This window comes from Lissotriton helveticus, chromosome 1_2 (genome assembly GCF_964261635.1).
Source record: "Lissotriton helveticus chromosome 1_2, aLisHel1.1, whole genome shotgun sequence".
Taxonomy (NCBI): domain Eukaryota; kingdom Metazoa; phylum Chordata; class Amphibia; order Caudata; family Salamandridae; genus Lissotriton; species Lissotriton helveticus.
The window spans coordinates 95,740,411-95,760,946 of NC_136058.1; the positions used below are offsets into that span (position 1 = coordinate 95,740,411).

General features: G+C 40.0%; 1 protein-coding gene across 2 annotated transcripts in view; it reads right to left on the bottom strand.

Annotated features, from left to right (window-relative positions):
* Positions 1-20,536, bottom strand: part of UBE2U (ubiquitin conjugating enzyme E2 U) — a 357,359-nt gene that overhangs the window by 266,665 nt on the left and 70,158 nt on the right. For both annotated transcript variants that reach the window (XM_078669184.1, XM_078669191.1), the window contains exon 3: positions 1,080-1,161. In XM_078669184.1, coding sequence (XP_078525310.1) covers positions 1,080-1,161 — 82 coding nt within the window. The remainder of the gene's footprint in view (positions 1-1,079; positions 1,162-20,536) is intronic.

The window sequence follows — 20,536 nt, forward strand, 5'->3', positions numbered from 1 at the left end:
AGACTGCATGCTTTTGTGCTTGCTGCAGGCAATGTTTATGGTAATACCAGGGAAATCAACAGTAAAAACCGGCCGGCAGGGCAATAAAACAGGCCCACAGACCAGCCCATCTGGCAATGCCTAATTGCTATGGTGGCCAGTCCGACTCCAGTAGCGGTTGGCAGGGAATGAGGGTGGAGATGCGGGTGTGAGGGGGGTGTTGGTAGGGAGCGCTGGCTGGGGGGTGCAAAATAAACATTTAAAAAATACCACTTACCTCTTGAGACGGCTGCGTCTCTCCTCTGCTTCTCCGGAGAGTACCAGAACCAGGAAGCACACAGGCTCCCCTAGCCAATCAGAAAGATGCACTGCAGCACTGTGATTGGTCTGAGCACCGTAGATTGGCGCTCAGATGGGGACTAGAGGCCTGGGCACGTTCCCCACCAGACTGTGTGAAGCAGCCTCGTGGGTAATATGCAGAGTGCGCATGACTGTTTGGCTGGGCCAAGATGGCCGGCCAAGCAGTCATACATTTTGGAGTGAGCAAACCACTACTCCCCCTGTGTCTCCAGCCCTGCCCTGCCCTGACCCAGCCCCGAAACTGTGAAACATAGAAACATAAAATGATAACAACTACTGAGTGTCCAGATTAGCAGATTCACAAGCACTGCACAAGCCACCGGCCAGCGGAAGGAGAGGGAGAACGTCAATGGAGCGGCACTCCTATGCTAGAACTGCTGTTACCCAGCTTCTTATCATGAGACACTGGCGTAGGATTTTATTTTTTTTAAATAGTTTTTCAGCCATTCTGCAAATACTGGCTTAGGGTATGCTTTTCCTTCAGTACAGGCAAAGGTATTTTTCCCCTCACTACACAGTATTGGTTCTTGGTTTCCACCGCAAACAACACACCACTACCTCTGCCAGAGCCGGTAGTCATTTCAGAGAACATCCATATTATATTTTTTGTGCTCTGCACTGTTAGGTCAGACCTAAATAATAATATTCATCTATTATGGAAACACACAGGTCATTTTCGCTATAAAGGACCATTTCTCCGCATCCCGCACGCAAGAATTTCCTGTTTCTTTAGTACACACCTTCCCAGAGTGAATCCTTAAGACCCTGCACCTTGGCAATCCATTCCAGGAAATTGTCATTTACAGGCGTTGCAGAAATGCCCTGAAATGAAAACATAATAATGCAGGTGTGATGAGAATACAGGTCTACTAGAAAGGTATAGAAAACATTTTAGGCTAACCTTCTAAAATATGTTCATGCAGTTTGCAGCTCCTAAATTACTGATATAGCAGCAATTTATGAAATATGTCACACTGAAAGGTTTACTTAATGAACATTTATTATTGAGGAGGCAATAGAGAAACATTTCATATGCATCCTCAATTTGGCTGCAAGTGAGTTGGTCATGGAGGTTGGAATGGTGAGGATGACGACTATGGATTGATGAAGAGGAATATGATGGTAAATTATTGTTGCTGCCCCATACCTGATCAGGAGCGCCTTCATCTTTGTGAATGAGACCTGTGCTTGTGTCACTTTCAATCTACTGGGCTAACATTATTGAAAGACAAAATCGAACAGGGTAGAGAGACTATACAAATCCTTGTTGTTTTATAATGGTATTTTTGCTAGTCCTTTCAACCCCATCTTTGGCAGCACATGAGGAGACAATATGGTTGCATAGCAAAGCATCACCAGTGAATTTCAGTGTTTAAGTTTTGGATTGTAATTCCCATAAAAAGAAGTTTTTATGGGGAACTGTAAAAGTCGCACCATAGATCCTATTTCAAGATGGGGTGCAGATGGCGATAGTGTCAAATGAATGGCCGAATCCTCTGCCAGCTCCAAAATTCTACCATGCAGGGATAGGATGGTGGCAGTCATTGTCTGATTCCAGCATGGTCAGATGGTGAGGCTGGGCAGAGGTGGAATGGGAGTGAAGTTTCAGCTCCCGGCAGACACTGGGATTTCACCTGAAGCATGCAAAGAGGTGTCAGGGTTAAAGACACTGATCTTTTTGATCCCCAGGTATTCCCTTGAGATACCTGTGCACCTAAAGAGTGATCTTTTTGATTCCCAGGTATTCCCTTGAGATACCTGTGATGGAGCAGAGTTCATCTGCAGTCAGGCATTGTTTTATTTTTTGTGCTTCAGACAGGCTGCATTTAAATTGCCACGCACATTTTGGTGAAAGTGAGGCCTATTCAGTCTGAAATGCTTTTGCTGAATTAACATGTGTTTTTTGCAATGTAGAGAAAAGTGGCCCTTTTAGCTTTGAAGATTAATAGAATGTGTTTCTCTCTTCCCAGCTCATCCCTTGCCAATCTAAATTTAATATTCCTGTCTTAATAGACTTTGACTTGTTGCATATTTTGATAAATATTTTCAGTTAATAACACCTCTTTTTATAATGTGCGTGAATTAATAATGCACAAACACTACACAGGGGGCTAAATGCTTTTTTGCATGAAAAGCTATCTAAAACACTAAAGCATGTTGCTGTGTGTGTTGTATTAACTGTGTGCGCTGTATTAACTATGTGTGCTTTTAAATTTTACACTAAAGCATGAAAATGCTATGTTGCACATTTCACATTTATTTTGCATGTTGTCATAAATAATAGAAAAGCTGCTTTTCACTAACAGCTTGGCTAGGTAAACATTTATAAGGGGTATTAGTATGAGGGAGGGAAACATAATGGGCTGATTTACATGAAATTAATATTATCATCTTTGTGTTTGTTTTATTTTTGGGGCCTACACAAAACATGGCTGCCTGTGAATCCATCAAGGCTATGGCTTGCAATTTAATGAGAACGGAGCATGCGCAGACTGTGGCAGCTTTCCTCATGACAAGAAGTGAAGGACATCTTCAACTGTACATTCTTGTGATTCTGCCAATGTACCAGTGTTAGTTAAAAGTGTCCATCCGACTGCGCTGTGGAAGGAAGAGATTTAGAATGAAACATTTTTCTTAGTAAATGTTGCAAATGTTTATAAATGTAGTTACGCACACAACAAACAATGGGAATAGGGTCTAAGGGCGAGTTTACCGACCAGCCAGGTGCATGCCCCACAATACAGTATAAACACAACAAAGTACACCTGGGGGTCACAAAAATAAGGTCAAACCAGAGTGGATCAAAACACCAATGCTACACCAAAGACACCATTGGAGACATTGTCCATGTGAGTGAAATGCAGACCACGTTGAGGCTCAAGGGCGTCTGGAGAAATGATTTCCATCAGAAGCCACACTGTACCGCCCTATTTCTCATCACTTGGATTCTCCTCACCCAGGAGACAGAACGGCCGGTCAAATGTTACCGTAGCCGAAGTGTGTGAGATAAGGGGTGTTTGAGTGGTACATAAGAAGAGATTAAACGTGGCAGCTGTAAAGGCAGTGTTATAGAAATAAAGAGGTGATAAGTGTAAGAAAAAAGTAAAATTAGGTGATTCGGTGGACAAACAACATTTATTAGTGTCCCCCAATCCCTAAGGATTAAAAAGCAAGTGTGAGTGCAGGTTTCAAATAATCACCGCGCTCAATATTGGTCAACATGTTTCTGCATTATTCTGAACCTAGTTTCAAAATGCATTCTTCAGGACCGAGAAATAAAAACACTGCTACTAGAATTAAAGAAGTTAAAACTATATCACCTGACCTTCAGGTGTATACTCAACCGTATACTGTTGCATCACACGGTATTAGATCCACACGATAAGACAAACAACACAAAGGAAAAAACATGAAAAAGGTCATATTCCTATGAATGTATACTGCGATGAATGTACATTTCACATGTATAAAGCACATATTGGGTCTCAGTTTGGGGAATGGACGTATAGAGGGACTCTACGTCAAATGATACTAAGATATCAGTCTCAGTGTTGTATTCTATTGTAGGTAATAGTCTGAGGACATCCTTCGTATCCTGCAGGAAAGTGGGCATAGCTTTGACCATAGGGTTCAAAAAATGATCAACAAAAGTTGAGAGCGGTTCCAAGACAGACCCAATGCCAGAAATTATCGGCCTGCCAGGTGGCGGCCGCTGAGGTTTGTGCACCTTTGGAAGGCAGTAGAAATAAGGAATTACAGGGTATTTAGTGGAATAAGCGGATACGCTCAATTTTGAGCCCTTGATAACTTACTCATTTTTAAAGTTAGACCGGGCTTGCCATTATCGGACGGGTGGGGTTGAGTGCTAGTGGGTTGATCCACATTTGCAATGTGGACCGCGTGGGACGCTCAAAGCCATTTCTGTGAACTCATGTATCTTTCGCGCTCTAAGGGTATTACTTGTGAATTCTTTATAGAGCGGTGCTCCTCAAACCTGCGCTGTAGCCAGGTGGGGTGAAGCCTCTCAACCATCACATTTGGGTGAGTTTACCAGCTAACAATATGTGCTTTATACATGTGAAATGTACATTCATCGCAGTATACATTCATAGGAATATGACCTTTTTCATGTTTTTTCCTTTGTGTTGTTTGTCTTATCGTGTGGATCTAATACCGTGTGATGCAACAGTATACGGTTGAGTATACACCTGAAGGTCAGGTGATATAGTTTTAACTTCTTTAATTCTAGTAGCAGTGTTTTTATTTCTCGGTCCTGAAGAATGCATTTTGAAACTAGGTTCAGAATAATGCAGAAACATGTTGACCAATATTGAGCGCGGTGATTATTTGAAACCTGCACTCACACTTGCTTTTTAATCCTTAGGGATTGGGGGACACTAATAAATGTTGTTTGTCCACCGAATCACCTAATTTTACTTTTTTCTTACACTTATCACCTCTTTATTTCTATAACACTGCCTTTACAGCTGCCACGTTTAATCTCTTCTTATGTACCACTCAAACACCCCTTATCTCACACACTTCGGCTACGGTAACATTTGACCGGCCGTTCTGTCTCCTGGGTGAGGAGAATCCAAGTGATGAGAAATAGGGTGGTACAGTGTGGCTTCTGATGGAAATCATTTCTCCAGACGCCCTTGAGCCTCAACGTGGTCTGCATTTCACTCACATGGACAATGTCTCCAATGGTGTCTTTGGTGTAGCATTGGTGTTTTGATCCACTCTGGTTTGACCTTATTTTTGTGACCCCCAGGTGTACTTTGTTGTGTTTATAATATAAATGTAGTTATTCATGTATGCTTCTTTTGTTAAAACTGGTAAAGTCAGGATTTTAGAATGAGTCAGGGTATTGAGAACTCATGCCATCATGACTGACCAATCACGTACAGGTTTTCCTGAAAGATGCTACATCTTTGTGTAGTCTGCCAATAATTAGGGTATAAAATAATGTCCTCTCTGGATGGGGGCTGGCTTTCTCAGCTCAGCTGGCTTCTATGGGTTAGGTACGAGAAACGTCCCGGGAGATTGCTGAAGGGGAGGTGCGTCCGAGGAGATTCAGGGGGAGGTTTCTTGCTTCCACCTCATATCTTGGCACATCAGGCCACATTCCTTTGAGGTCTGGTGAAGGGCGGGCTGTCTCCCTCCTTTTTGCTCTTTAGACACAGAGATGCACATGAGCAGCAACAGATAGAAAGGCTCTTTAGATTTAGATGCTAAACTTTAAGTTTATGTTTTGACTAATTAATTAGGTCTAAAAAGATGTATTTGTTTTATGCATTTATTTCTCTTAATGGGAGATTTTTGCCAACTATTTAATTATTGATTAGCCTTACAAGACTATTTTTCTTAGAAACTCTTTAAGAATTTTGACTGATATTTTGCGCCACATTTGCTTTTCTAAGTGTGATGCTTATATGCAGACTGTAATATGTTCTGTATTAATGCTATTTTTCCTGTTTTCCAAATTCTGTAACCTGATTGATATTTTACTAATGAATAAAGGGTCAGAGAAAAACTTAACTTTTGACTAGAAAATAAAACCCTTTAAAATACTCAACAACTCTCTTTATTGGCTTGAATAATAAATTACATTTTTGACTGTTCATCTTTATTTAAAGTCTCCTGAAGGTAATACCTGGTGTGAAGGGCCCAACACCTTTTGAGCGGTAAATTAGAGGTAGCATGAGGGTTTTACATCGAGAAATTACCAGAAGAAATTACCGCCCCATCAGTTTTTGGTAAGCAGATGATGGTCATTATTGATTAGTTTGGTGATTAGTGATTATTGCTTTCACCATCAACTACTCAACTAATGGATCATTGACCTTACTTAAGAGGGAAGTAAAATAATTGCCCAAGTTAGATAAATGTCCAAGTCCTGATTCCTGACTCCAATGCTCAGAAACCGAAGACTGGCAAAGCAGTACTGGCAGGTGATGCAAGAAGTGGTGTGAGTATCAACAGGGTTGTGAAATGTTGTTAATATGCTAGCATGTATTTTTGAAGTGTTGAAAATATTAACTTTTTTTTTACTGTTGGTGACATATTGCTCATTTTGAATTGATGGTGTTATTGATTATATTGGTAATTTCATTGGACATATTTTTTTGGTTATTGATTACATGTTTTAACTCTTCATGTTAAGTTAGTGTCTTGTTCTATGTTGTCTGGAACACGCAGGTATGCACACCTGTGGAATCCCGGGAAGGAATAGCGGGTGGTAAATGGAAGCCACACTGCACTGAGGTTACTCGTCTGTTGGAATAACACTGAGAAGCTAGGTAGGGCTGGCAGTGTTAAATTAGGGGCTATTTTCTGTGTGAGTGATTGATAGCAAAGAGTTCGCTGGTGAAACTTTGGTCTGATATCACCTAGAAAGGGTCACACCAAAGGAGTAGCAGGTTCTTCTGAGCTTGATTGACAGCAAAAGGGTTCGCTGGTGAAACTTTGGACTAAGATATATCCTGAAGGATAAGTCCAAAGGAGTAGCAGGTTCTTCTGAGCTTGAGTGAAATGTAAGCGGAAGGGATTTACCTGTAGTGTTTGAAGAGTAAACGGAAAGTCTTACTTTGTGAAGGGTAAGCGGAATGTGTTACTCGCAGTGAATATAAATCTATCCTTTATTCAGCACAACAGACAGAGTAGCGAATGTATTTATGTTGTTACTAACAGAGTTATTGATTAAGAGAAATATTGCAGTAAGATTTTGTGGAGGGTCAGTGGTAGGAGTAAAACTGACTGATATTGAGACTTACAGCTTTGGAAAAAAGAAATTGCATTGAACTATTGCAAAAATGAAAATGTTTGAAGGTTTAAAGAAGCTGTTAGGAGGTAAAGTGAAAAATTCATTTTTTATTGGTGATGCTCCTGAAGGAACACCTGTGCATTTTATGTCTACCAATTTGGGACAAAATACATGTATGTGGGTTCACCAATGGTGCAAGATTACTGAAAAAGAGGGTGCTTTGAGGTTTCCAAAAGATGGTACTTTTGAATTGCAAATTATTGACAAATTAAGGGAAGTGTTATGTGAAATAAAGACACCGTCTAAAGCTGCACAATTTGAGCCCTTAAGCTTGTGGGAAAAGACAGCAAGAGAGAAAGCAAGTGAGGATAAAAAGGTAAAGCACCAGATACAGGAGAAGGGAATTAATGATGATAAAGAGCTTCAAATAAATAATGATTCAGGGGATGAAATAATGGATGAATTGTTAACTGAGTGTCCACCACTTTATGTGGTTCCCATGACAAATACTGAAAATAGTGTACCAGTAAATACTACAGGGGCTACTGCTTCTGTTGAACAGAGAGAAATACAGATTGAAAGAACTGTGCAGAAATTTTATATTGACCCATTACCTGTTGATTCAGTACTGACAGGTGTTACTGCTTCAAATGTGCTTGATTCAGTTAAAGAATTACAAACTGCAGATGCACAGATAATACCTAGAAAAATTATGACTGTCCCAATTAATATGATCCCTAATGAAAAGGCTCAAAGAGCTGCAGAATCAGTGATTTTGCAAGGGTTTATTTCAGAAACTCAGAATACACAGATTATTGAACAGAAATTACCTCAAGCACTTAAAGGTGAGGGAAAAATGGTATTTACAACATCTGCAGCCCATAATAAAATAAATGTAATTGAAAATGGGATTTTTCAAACCTGCTTTGAGGAAGCAGCAGTGACTAAAAATATAGAGAACATGGGAGAACATATTAACACAGGCCCTGAAAAAGAGAAACAGCTTAGTGTTTTAAATTCAACATATGAACATGGAGAAATTAACAGTCCTTGCTGTTTAAATAATGAAAATGTGAACCAGTGTCAGAAAAAAGAATTAATTTCCCTGAGTATGGAAACAGCTGTATGTGCATTAACTACACATAATGGACTGACAGATTTGGCTCAAAAATATGAAACTGATGGTTCAGGAAGATTTCCATTTCAGAAAAGTTTTAGGGTACACATGGATGAGGAAGCAAATGAGAAAATGTGTTCTTTAGGAATGCAATTGCACATTGCAGAAATAAAATATATTTTTAATGCAATGGGCTTGAGAAATTAGGAGACAAGTGGGCAAGAAAACATGAGAAGAAAAAGAAACCACCAGACCTAGCAAGGAAAATGGATAAGGAAAAGAAGCCACCAGATATAATTGAGAAAAATAATAAGCAGAATGAGGGAGAAGATTTTGCTTACTCATTGAGAGAAATGGTGGGAGAAGTGCATGTTCATATGCCACAGAATAAAAGTGAACTTGCAGCATTTCTGAACACAATCCCACAATTGAGAGACACATTTATGCTGTGGTACCCACAAGTTGATGGATTTGATGAAATATTGAAAGAGTTGTGCATTAATTTGGAAATGTTCTTTTATATTGCCATGCTGACTAAATTGTGGTTTGAATCTAAAGTTGTTGTTCAAGGGCCAGGTGAGGAGACAGGGAAAAGGGTTTGCATGAATGCACCATCATTTTCTGTTGTTATGGAGGAAAATATAGCAGTGATTTATTTCCTAAAGGGCAGAGTGCTAGCAAAGGATGTTGATTGGGTACAGATTAAAAGAACACAGGATGGAAGTAAAGGTGTTTTGGTTTGTGCAAATTCAGGTATGGATGTTGTACTGCTGGAAAATGTGTCCTTTTGCCATCTTTATAACAGATTTGAGCATTGGAAGAAGAAATATAAATGTAAACATGATGCACAAAAACATGGAGAAATGCAGGTGCAAAATATGCCAGTTAAGCAAATGCAAATGTCAGTTCAGAAACAGGTACCAATGGCAGGAATTTTTCAAGCACAAATGGCCTCACAAAATATGGAAACTGCTAAAGTTAATTTAAATAAGGTGTCGAGAGCAAATGTGAATTATTTCCGGAGACAAAAACAGAACCCAGTCCAACAGGTTGCTGTGTTTGAAAATGAGAGTTTTAACCCTCACAATTCTGAATTTACCAAATCCATTGTGGAGGCAGTGGAAAGTCCAGACTTAATTGCAGGAGTTTTAAACAAAGAAATTACAAACCCAGTTTTAGAAAAATGTGCACCAAAAATAGGCCAATTTGAGGAAAATTGCAGAACTGTTGTCTGTGACTCAGGCCTAGCAGGAAAACAATTATTTTGCAAATTAAGCAGCACAGAATACTGTACACAAGATAATGTTATTTCTCAGATTCCTGATGATGATGTACATTTTAAAATGACCCAAGAGACAGCTGTAGCATTATTTTCAGAAAAGACAGTTGAAAAATTACCTTCTGCTTTGGAAAAAATAATAAACACAGAAATAAGAGAGTTCACAGAGAAGGATGCCAGATTAATAAAATGTGCAGAACATGTCTTATTAAAATTTGAACTAGATGACATGTATTCAGGAACACAATCAGTTGCAGGAATTTTACTAATATAAGGATTTTTGATGGAATTGATTAGAAGTTTGTGTAACTTTCTGATCATAGGTTCACAGAAAATAAATGAAAATAACAGAATAGTGCAGGAGATTAAAAGCATAATTTTCCATGTTGTCCTGTGGTACCGAATCCAGCCAATATATTTGTTCACATTCCATGTACTGAAGAATGGCGTATTTTTATTGATTTTTGCAAAGTTCATGTCACAGTGCCATTGGATGAGAATAGTCAGGAGTACTGTCAAAAAGAAGATGAATACCTGGGACACAAAATTGGAAAGGGAGGTAGAAAGGTGTCACCAGAGAAGGTGGAAATAATTTCCAAGATTAATGCACCTCAAATTCAGAAAGAAGTCAGGAAATTTTTGGGAATGGTTAGCTGCTGTAGAGAGTGGTTACTAAACCTTTCCCTAGTGGCTAAGCCTTTACTGAGGCTGACACACTCAGGTGTGTCTGATCCGCTTCCATTGGACAACAACTGCACAAAAGCATTCCTAGAGTTGAAAGAGAAAAAATGTCGCGCCCCAGCACTAGGAATGAAGGTTTATTTGAAAGAAAATACACTAATTTGCAGTGAGAGGGAGGGCTGCAGTCTCTCTCATTGCCTATTGAAAAAGATGACTGTGTTCAAAGGTCTGTGATGTATTGCCCAATGACCTTTGACCCTAACTTCACAGAAAGGTCAGCAAATGAATTGGATTATGATGAAACTGAAAATGAGTGTCTAAATATCATGAAAATATGCATAAAGCCAAATTCAGACTTTAATGATGAACGTCTGAGTCAGCCCAACAATGTCCATTTTGTAGATGGCCCATGTTTAAAAGGTGACACATTAAAAGCAGCACATGCTGTGCTCCTTATACATGATGTTGTCAAAGCTTCATGGCTTTTAGTAATTACCCCAGCCCAAAATTCGAAATTGATTGCCCTTACCATAACATGCAGTATATCTGCTCAATTGGGAGTCACTGTTGTCATGGGAGAGAGAAATGCTAATTCAGTTGCACAAATGTGTGTTCTGTTAGCATGTACATTCTATGGAATCTTCACAGTTGAATTAAAAGAGGCTCAAGAAAATGTTTTCGAAGCAGAACAACAGGGTTGTATCAGAACTGTTTTTGAGAAAAGTGACAACTGCATAGTGGCAAAAGTGTTATTGCAAAGACTGATGCCCAGGTATAGATTGCCAATTTCTCTGAAATCAGATCATAATGTGGTCTCAAAGATAATAAGTGCAGAACAACAGATTGGACAAGGAATGGATTGTAGCTATCTGCCTGAAGTGTCAAGCATAATAAAGCAACACAATGGCAGCACAGAGTTACCTTTTGAAAAATACTGTGTTTCAGCAACACTAAAGTGGATTGAAAAAACATATGCAAATGCACTTGTGGAAAACACTGATGAGAACACTAGCCATTGCTGTGTAGGTCTGGTTGATGTACAGTGTGCAGTTTCTCACCAGATTGCAGCTGCTACACAAGATCTGCATAATGGATGGTGCAACGGCTTTGATCTGAGAGATGCTGTGGTGAAACATCTGAATCTGATCATAGTGAAAATAAGAGTGAAAGGCCTTGGTTGAAAAAGTGCAAAGGATTGATGGTGCTCTGTCAGAGTTTCACAGCACCTAAGTAGTCCATTTTGCATGGAAAGTATGAGCCATACTGATGCCAAGATGATGACAAAGAGCAAAGAAATGCTGAAACTGTCCTATTGAATTCTCTTTTTTATTATTTTAGTTACTTGTTTTAAAGAAGACTAACTTTTCCAAGAAGCTACTTACAGATCTCTGCACTAAAACATTTGAACTTGGCTATATATGATCTGATTACAGTCCAAACTTGTGTTTGCCTTAGAAATAGAAGTAACATTGTTATATGCTCAGCTTTTGCAATTTAGAAAAGAAAAAAAAGATATTGTCACTTGTGAAATGAAAATTGTGTGATGAATTATAAATCATTTTATTATGATTTGAATCATCAGAAGGGTGGATTGATGGAGCAGAGTTCATCTGCAGTCAGGCATTGTTTTATTTTTTGTGCTTCAGACGAATATATGATGATACAACGAATTCCGTTGCAACGCATGCCTTTACCACGCAGGCGTTACAACGGAATTAGTTTACCACGGATAAACTTTTCCTCGAATAATTGCGTGGTGACGTCATACGTCGTTAAGAGAAAACGGCATTTTTTTCCGATTTCTCTCAAACTACGCTGACGCCGACGTGACTTATGGTGAGTTGTTTTATTTGGGGGGGGAGACCCCCCCAAGCCCCCCTTTTTTTCTTTTTACCTTTACCACATATGCCTTTACTACAAACATCGTAGTAAAGGTATGCGTGGTAAAGGCATTAGTGGTAACCACGCATGCGTTGTACTGCATGCGTGGTTAAAGATTTCGGGGAAACGGCTTCGTTGTAAAGGCCGTTTCCCGCTTCAGACAGGCTGCATTTAAATTGCCACGCACATTTTGGTGCAAGTTAAAAACATGGCACATGAAAAACATGAAAGTGAGGCCTATTCAGTCTGAAATGCTTTTGCTGAATTAACATGTGTTTTTTTGCAATGTAGAGAAAAGTGGCCTTTTTAGCTTTGAAGATTAATAGAATGTGTTTCTCTCTTCCCAGCTCATCCCTTGCCAATCTAAATTTAATATTCCTGTCTTAATAGACTTTGACTTGTTGCATATTTTGATAAATATTTTCAGTTAATAACACCTCTTTTTATAATGTGTGTGAATTAATAATGCACAAACACTACACAGGGGGCTAAATGCTTTTTTGCATGAAAAGCTATCTAAAACACTAAAGCATGTTGCTTTGTGTGTTGTATTAACTGTGTGCGCTGTATTAACTATGTGTGCTTTTAAATTTTACACTAAAGCATGAAAATGCTATGTTGCATATTTCACATTTATTTTGCATGTTGTCATAAATAATAGAAAAGCTGCTTTTCACTAATAGCTTGGCTAGGTAAACATTTATAAGGGGTATTAGCATGAGGGAAACCTAATGGGCTGATTTACATGAAATTAATATTACCTTGGTGTTTGTTTTATTTTTGGGGCCTACACAAAACATGGCTGCCTGTGAATCCATCAAGGCTATGGCTTGCAATTTAATGAGAACGGAGCATGCGCAGACTGTGGCAGCTTTCCTCATGACAAGAAGTGAAGGACATCTTCAACTGTACATTCTTGTGATTCTGCCAATGTACCAGTGTTAGTTAAAAGTGTCCATCTGACTGCGCTGTGGAAGGAAGAGAATTAGAATGAAACATTTTTCTTAGTAAATGTTGCGAATGTTTATAAATGTAGTTATTCATGTATGCTTCTTTTGTTAAAACTGGTAAAGTCAGGATTTTAGAATGAGTCAGGGTATTGAGAACTCATGCCATCATGACTGACCAATCACGTACAGGTTTTCCTGAAAGATGCTACATCTTTGTGTAGTCTGCCAATAATTAGGGTATAAAATAATGTCCTCTCTGGATGGGGGCTGGCTTTCTCAGCTCAGCTGGCTTCTATGGGTTAGGTACGAGAAACGTCCCGGGAGATTGCTGAAGGGGAGGTGCGTCCGAGGAGATTCAGGGGGAGGTTTCTTGCTTCCACGTCATATCTTGGCACATCAGGCCACATTCCTTTGAGGTCTGGTGAAGGGCGGGCTGTCTCCCTCCTTTTTGCTCTTTAGACACAGAGATGCACATGAGCAGCAACAGATAGAAAGGCTCTTTATATTTAGATGCTAAACTTTAAGTTTATGTTTTGACTAATTAATTAAGTCTAAAAAGATTTGTTTTATGCATTTATTTCTCTTAATGGGAGATTTTTGCCAACTATTTAATTATTGATTAGCCTTACAAGACTATTTTTCTTAGAAACTCTAAGAATTTTGACTGATATTTTGCGCCACATTTGCTTTTCTAAGTGTGATGCTTATATGCAGACTGTAATATGTTCTGTATTAATGCTATTTTCCTGTTTTCCAAATTCTGTAACCTGATTGATATTTTACTAATGAATAAAGGGTCAGAGAAAAACTTACCTTTTGACTAGAAAATAAAACCCTTTAAAATACTCAACAACTCTCTTTATTGGCTTGAATAATAAATTGCATTTTTGACTGTTCATCTTTATTTAAAGTCTCCTGAAGGTAATACATGGTGTGAAGGGCCCAACACCTTTTGAGCGGTAAATTAGAGGTAGCATGAGGGTTTTACATCGAGAAATTACCAGAAGAAATTACCGCTCCATCACCTGTGCACCCTGAGAGTGATCTTTTTGATCCCCAAGTATTCCCTTGAGATACCTGTGCACCCAGAGAGGAATCTTGTTGATCCCCAGATATTCCCTTGAGATACCTGTGCATCCAGGATGATCTTTCTGATCCCCAGGTATTCCCTTGAGATACCTGTGCACCCAGAGAGTGATCTTTTTGATCCCCAGGTATTCCCTTGAGATACCTGTGCACCCAGGGTGATCTTTCTGATCCCCAGGTATTCCCTTGAGATGTCTGTGCACCCAGAGAGTGATCTTTTTGATCCCCAGGTATTCCCTTGAGATACCTGTGCACCCACAGAGTGATCTTTTTGATCCCCAGGTATTCCCTTGACATACCTGTGCACACAGAGAGTGATTTTTTTGATCTCCAGGTATTCCCTTGAGATACCTGTGCACCCAGAGTGATCTTTTTGATACCCAGCCCTGCGGAACCCTGATGATTTCCAACAGTTTTCCAAGCATGCAGAGAAGAGTTGGGGAATACTGAGATTTCGATTTAGTTATTATTGTTTCTTTGCACGATTAATCAAAATCATTGCAAATCATTTGTTAAGAGAAAAACAAAATATAAATATGATAAAATGCATCACAACAGCAGTCACCAGCTAATTCAGATAAAAAGAACACATCAATATGATATAGCATAGTACTCAGAATCTTTTGGCAAGAAAAAAGAAAGTCAGTGCTTGCGTGTACCTGATGCAAATATAAAAACTTCAATAGAATATAGCCTAAAAATAAAAGGCCCGGGAAAACACAATAAAAAAAAGACAATAGCATAGAAAGAATTGCAGCCGGCCCAGATCTTATTAAAGTGCAAATGCTATTGGCGTCAAACTCTGCCCATGGTAGCAGTTGCAGTGCAAACAAAAACATTCACGGCCTTATAAGGAGAGGTAAGGAATTGCGCCAGGATCATGTTACATACAAACATCTCACCTCACATGCAATTAAAGTGCAAATGCTATTCCCCTCGACGGCTGCAACTACAAACCAATAAATGGGATTCCGGGATTGGATGGATCATGCACATACAAAGGCCGTGGCACAAAATAGCAACAACAAAAAAAAGTCAAAGTCATATTAAACCCAAACATTTCGCCTCAAAAACAATTAAAGGGCAAGTACTATTCACATCACATCAAGGTCTGATTTCCGATGCCAGGTCTAAACTGGGGTGGCATGGTGAGCAAAAAAATGATGGATTTAACCCCGATCTCTTGACTGGAGGTGCATGTTTTGAGTTGTTCTGCATACCGTCCATCAATTGTGTGTCTTTTGCTTTCTCGCCCTGAGTGCGCCGGGAATGCCCAGACGTGGGTCCCAGGCTCACTGTGCCACTGGATTCAAGCTATCCTGGCTGTAGAGGGTTGAAACCCCGAAACCAGTCCTAGAATGCTTGTTTCCTGTACAGGGAGAACCTGACAGGTCTAAACTGGCGTGGCATGGTGAGCAAAAGAATGATGGATTTAACCCAGATCTCTTGACTGGGGGTGGATGTTTTGATTTGTTCTGCAATTGTGTGTCTTTTGTTTTCTCACCCTATGGCAAAATAAGGCAGAGAACTTGACCAAAGATTAAAACAGGGCAGGATTAGCGGTGGATACAAATCCACAATTAGTAGGTGGAATGAAAGTATGTAGCATTGGCAGTGCACAAGATCTAACCAACTTTTTAAAAAAAGTTTTTATTTTTGTTGAGCAGTATGTAACTAACACAGAATAAAATGTATCAGTCAACACAAATCAAATTTACAAATACATGACATATAGCAGCTACATTTATTGTATCAATATAAAGCGCACACAAGAAAAGTCCCTAGTGCAGAATATATTATCAAATCACATATAAAATAAAATAAATATTTCCAGATTCTCAGTTCGGTCTAAAGTGGCCAGGCAATTAAGGTAAAACCCCCCAAAGAATCTAACAAGATTCAGCAAAGTGCAAGGTCTTCGAATGGAATGGTCAGACAATATCTGCCTAATCCATCCATTTCTAAGCCGACCGGTGAAAATGTCTGGTACACAGTGTGTCAGAACGACTCAGACGTTCTTCTACAATATAAGTAAAGTGCAAAACAGTGCCCAAAGCTTCTTAGGATAAAAGCCCTGCTGGAATGTTTACCCCCACATTACACCTATATCAGATATCTAAATTAAAAGGAGTTGTGGTTTTGTACCTCAAATTTTGCCCCCACCGCTTAAAATCTCGAAAGGCACCCACCCATCTAGCAAAAGCTTCTTCAAATACTTTAGTCCTCAACATTTTGGCCTGCCAGTGATCCAACAATGGAATCTGTCGTTCACCAATTTTGCAATATTAAACTGTGGGCCACTGCGATGCCAATGAACACCAAATGGTGCACATTTTTGTTGACATTTCTGATAATAGAGAAGAACAGCAAAATAGTGCTAGTGTGATTTCAGGTATTATTAGGAATTGGGCGAAATCAGTTAGTTCCTGAAATACTTTCTCACAAAAATCATGGCGAGCTGGACAAGTAAAAAAGACATGAGAACAATCCACCACCCCATTAATTGGCAGCGAAAACAGTGGTTGGGGATTATATTTATTATCATCATCACAAAAAACTTTATTTCGGTTAACATAACCTCAAAAAGTACAATCATAAAACATAACAATACATTTAAAATTGTGACAATAAAAAATGGAAGAGAATGCGGATCATATTGATTTGTCATAGAAAAGTACAAATAGCTAGGATTTGTTTGTGGCAGTCTAGTTACCTAAAACATTTATTTTACAAAAATGCTAAAAAAAAAAAGGATGACCTTTGCGCTAGTATTCCTCAAACGTGGACCCAGGAATCAAAAATTTCCTACATCAGGGTCTAGGGCAACCACGCTCTATATTTGTATGGTTTCAGTGCAACCTAATATAAGATAACAGACTCATATAGTATAATTGATGTCCTGCTCCAGTTGAAGTGAATGACATACAAGATGGGAGAGGGCCCAATGTCTCTTCACTCACGCTTTCAGATATTTTCGGCGTGTGTGCCACATAGAGTGTAGGAACCTTGCTACTGAATACACTATCGGAATGCTACTATAATACTTCAGCATCCTGAGAGCCTCAGAGCAACATCTCGTGCCTAGGTTCCTACAGATCTGGACCAACCATCGTTTCCTTGCTTTTTGGTACGCAGGACAGATGAATAAAACATGCGGAATAGTCTCCTCAATACATTCACACAGAGGACAATTTGCGGTTTGCACATCCCCCCATTTATAAGTAAAACATCGTAGTGGGATGGTCCCGTATCTGAACTGGAGATATAGCTTCTTGGCCGCTGCTGGTTTGATTTCATCTAGAATTGGTTCAAAACTATACCTATCTTTAATTTCAAGGAAAACTGAGGTTAGTCTGCCAATTCGGGAGCAGCTATGCAGTTGGGATGATTTGTACTCATCAAATTATGCTTTCATTACTTTCCTTGGGAGGCTGGGACTGAAGATATCTGGATGGTCCCACAGCTCGTCCAATCCAAGTCGAACCAGCCACTGTTTGATGTAAGCAAACCACAGGAGTCTCGCAGCCCCGCTCAAGTGCATTATTTCCCCTCGGAAGTGCATTATTTCCTCTCTATACGATGAAAGTTCTGGGGTAGCCCAGAGTCTATGCCAGTAGAGTAGGCGTTTCAAGGCTATTGTATCCGTGATTGCTACAAGACCTAGATCAAGGCGTAAGGGAATAAGTGGGGTGCTCTTTGGGAGATTCACTAACTGTCTAAGGAAGCTGTTCTCTACCTGGGTGAGATTCTCGTGGTTTACATGCCCCCAGACCTCCGCACCATATAGTGCCCCGCCCCGTGCTTGTACTTTATAGATTTCAAAGGCCGGGCTCAATAATTTCTGATTAGATTTGCAGAAGACCTTCATGATGCCACCTGAGGCTTGTGTTAATTTGAGAGCTGATTTTTTAACTTGGGCCCCCCAATCCATTGTTTCTGATATTGTTACCCCTAGATAATCAAAAGAGGTGACTCTTTCTAGGGGTTTCCCTGTTAGTATGGGGTTAGATCTAGTACTTTTAGGGCAGTTAAACACCATACATTTGGTTTTCTGCAGATTTATTTCCAAACCCCTTTGTCTGCAGAAATGTTCAAATTTATCAAGAACCCTCTGAATCCCCATAGGGGATTTAGACACCAGCAGGGTGTCATCCGCAAACATCATTGCAGATATTGGGCGGGAGGCTAGTTTAGGGGCATCGAGATCTTTTGCTGTTGCTAAGTATTCTATTAGGCCATTGATATAAAGACTAAACAGGGTGGGGGCTAGCACGCAGCCTTGGCCTACTCCGCGCTTGATTGGAATTGGTTCGGTAAGGGTCCCATCCTTACCGTACCTGATTTGCGCAAAGTTTTCCTCGTGTAGTAGCTTAATAAGATAAATTGTTTGTGAAGGGGCCCCCATTTCATAAAGGACTGACCAGAGTTTGTCCCTAGGGACCAAATCGAAGGCTGACCGGAGGTCGACTAATATTAAGTAGAGGCTGCCACCCTCCAGGGACACGGTCTTCCAGTGTAACAGCTGAAGCCTAAGAATTTGGTCGATAGTGGACATTTTTTCCCTAAAACCGGCCTGAAGGGGGGTAAGTATGTTCTGTTCCTCCATCCAAGACTGAAGTCTAAAAAGCACTACACGGGCGAAAATCTTTTGTGAAATGTCAATCAGGCTAATTGGTCTATAATTACTTGGTAAAAGTGGTGAGCCTTTTTTATAAATCGGAATTATTTCGGCTCCAGCCCAGCTACGTGGTATCTTCATACCCTGTATTATCGCGTTAAAGAGAACCCAAAAATATGGCGCCCAAACAGAGGGTTCACTGCGAAAAAGGTCCCCTGGGATTTTGTCTAAACCCGGGGCTTTCCCGGGTGCAATTTTTGCTAGAGCTCCCTTAATTTCTTTTAAAGTTATAACTGCATTGCATTGGACATCAGTGCCTGCTTTAGTATCCCTTAGGGCAGCGGAGGGATCAACCCCCAACGGGTTGTCATCGTCTGGGCCATTGACCACTGTGTCATCTATAGAATAGCGGGATAGGAAGTGCTCTCTCCAAACTTCCTCACCCAAATTAGGGTCTACCTGCTTCCTCGGCCCAGAGCTATCCAGATTAACTACTCTCCAGAATGACCTCATGTCCCTTGCTCCCAAAGCATGCTTCAGATCCTCCCATCTTTCGGTTTCCCATGTTTTCTTTGCTTCTACAGTTGCCTTTTTATATATCGTCCTTACTAATTTAATTGACGGACGATCATTGGCTTTGATGGATAGTACCAGAGCTTTTTACGTTTTACGGCATTGGTCATTATACCACAGATGGAGAGGTTTTTTCCTTGTTCTGTTTATTTTTTTCGGATAGAAGAAATCTAATGTGACCTCTTCTAGCTAAGCGTGGTTCTTCATTACCTTCTCCAAATCAATGCCATCCCCCAATTGGTTTAATGAGAAGGAGGCCGTTTGGAGCACTGGGACCAAGGCTTCGCAGAGTGCACTTATTTTGTCTTGAGATTGACTAAAGTCCGTCCATCTTGGATGCCTGCACTTGGATATGGACAACCTAGGATCTATAGAATTTTCCTTTATATTGTCACCCCTGAAATCTAAGACCCTCTCCCAGGATTTACTCAATTAAATTTGTAGTCAAGTAGGGAACTCCGATCATTTCGATAAAAGGTCTAACTGTTGTAGGTTTCGGAAGTCGTTCTGCCATTACAGGCTCTATGGGAGTGTTTAAGCATGAAACAGTTCATTTGGTTCACCAAGGGAGACAATTTTTTGACTGGTGGACATCTAGTCTAAGGGATTATCCAATAGTTGTCCTCTTCAAATAATCCTTCCTTGTATAAACCCACCAGTGGTTCAAACTGGCAATTGAAATCCCACACAGGATCAGCATATGCTGATCAATAATAGTGCCTAGGAAGTTGGATAATTCCTCCAGCGTTTTTGACTCTTTAGCCAAAGCTGTGCGTCTTGAATATACGTTGATGAGGGCTACAGAGGTCCTTAGGGGGAAATATAGTAAAACACATAAAATGTCTTTTGACCCAGTATTGCTCGGCTCGACATCCTGCCAGTGATCCAACAATGGAATCTGTTGTTCACCAATTTTGCAATATTAAACTGTGGGCCACTGCGATGCCAATGAACACCAAATGCTGCACATTTTTGTTGACATTTCTGATAATAGAGAAGAACAGCAAAGTAGTGCTAGTGTGATTTCAGGTATTATTAGGAATTGGGCGAAATCAGTTAGTTCCTGAATCACTTTCTCACAAAAATCATGGCGAGCTGGACAAGTAAAAAAGACATGAGAACCATCCACCACCCCATTAATTGGCAGCGAAAACAGTGGTTGGGGATTATATTTATTATCTTATGCAGTATGTTGGGGGTATAGTATACCAACCACCTAGATAGAAAGGCCAGGAAATTTTGTGGA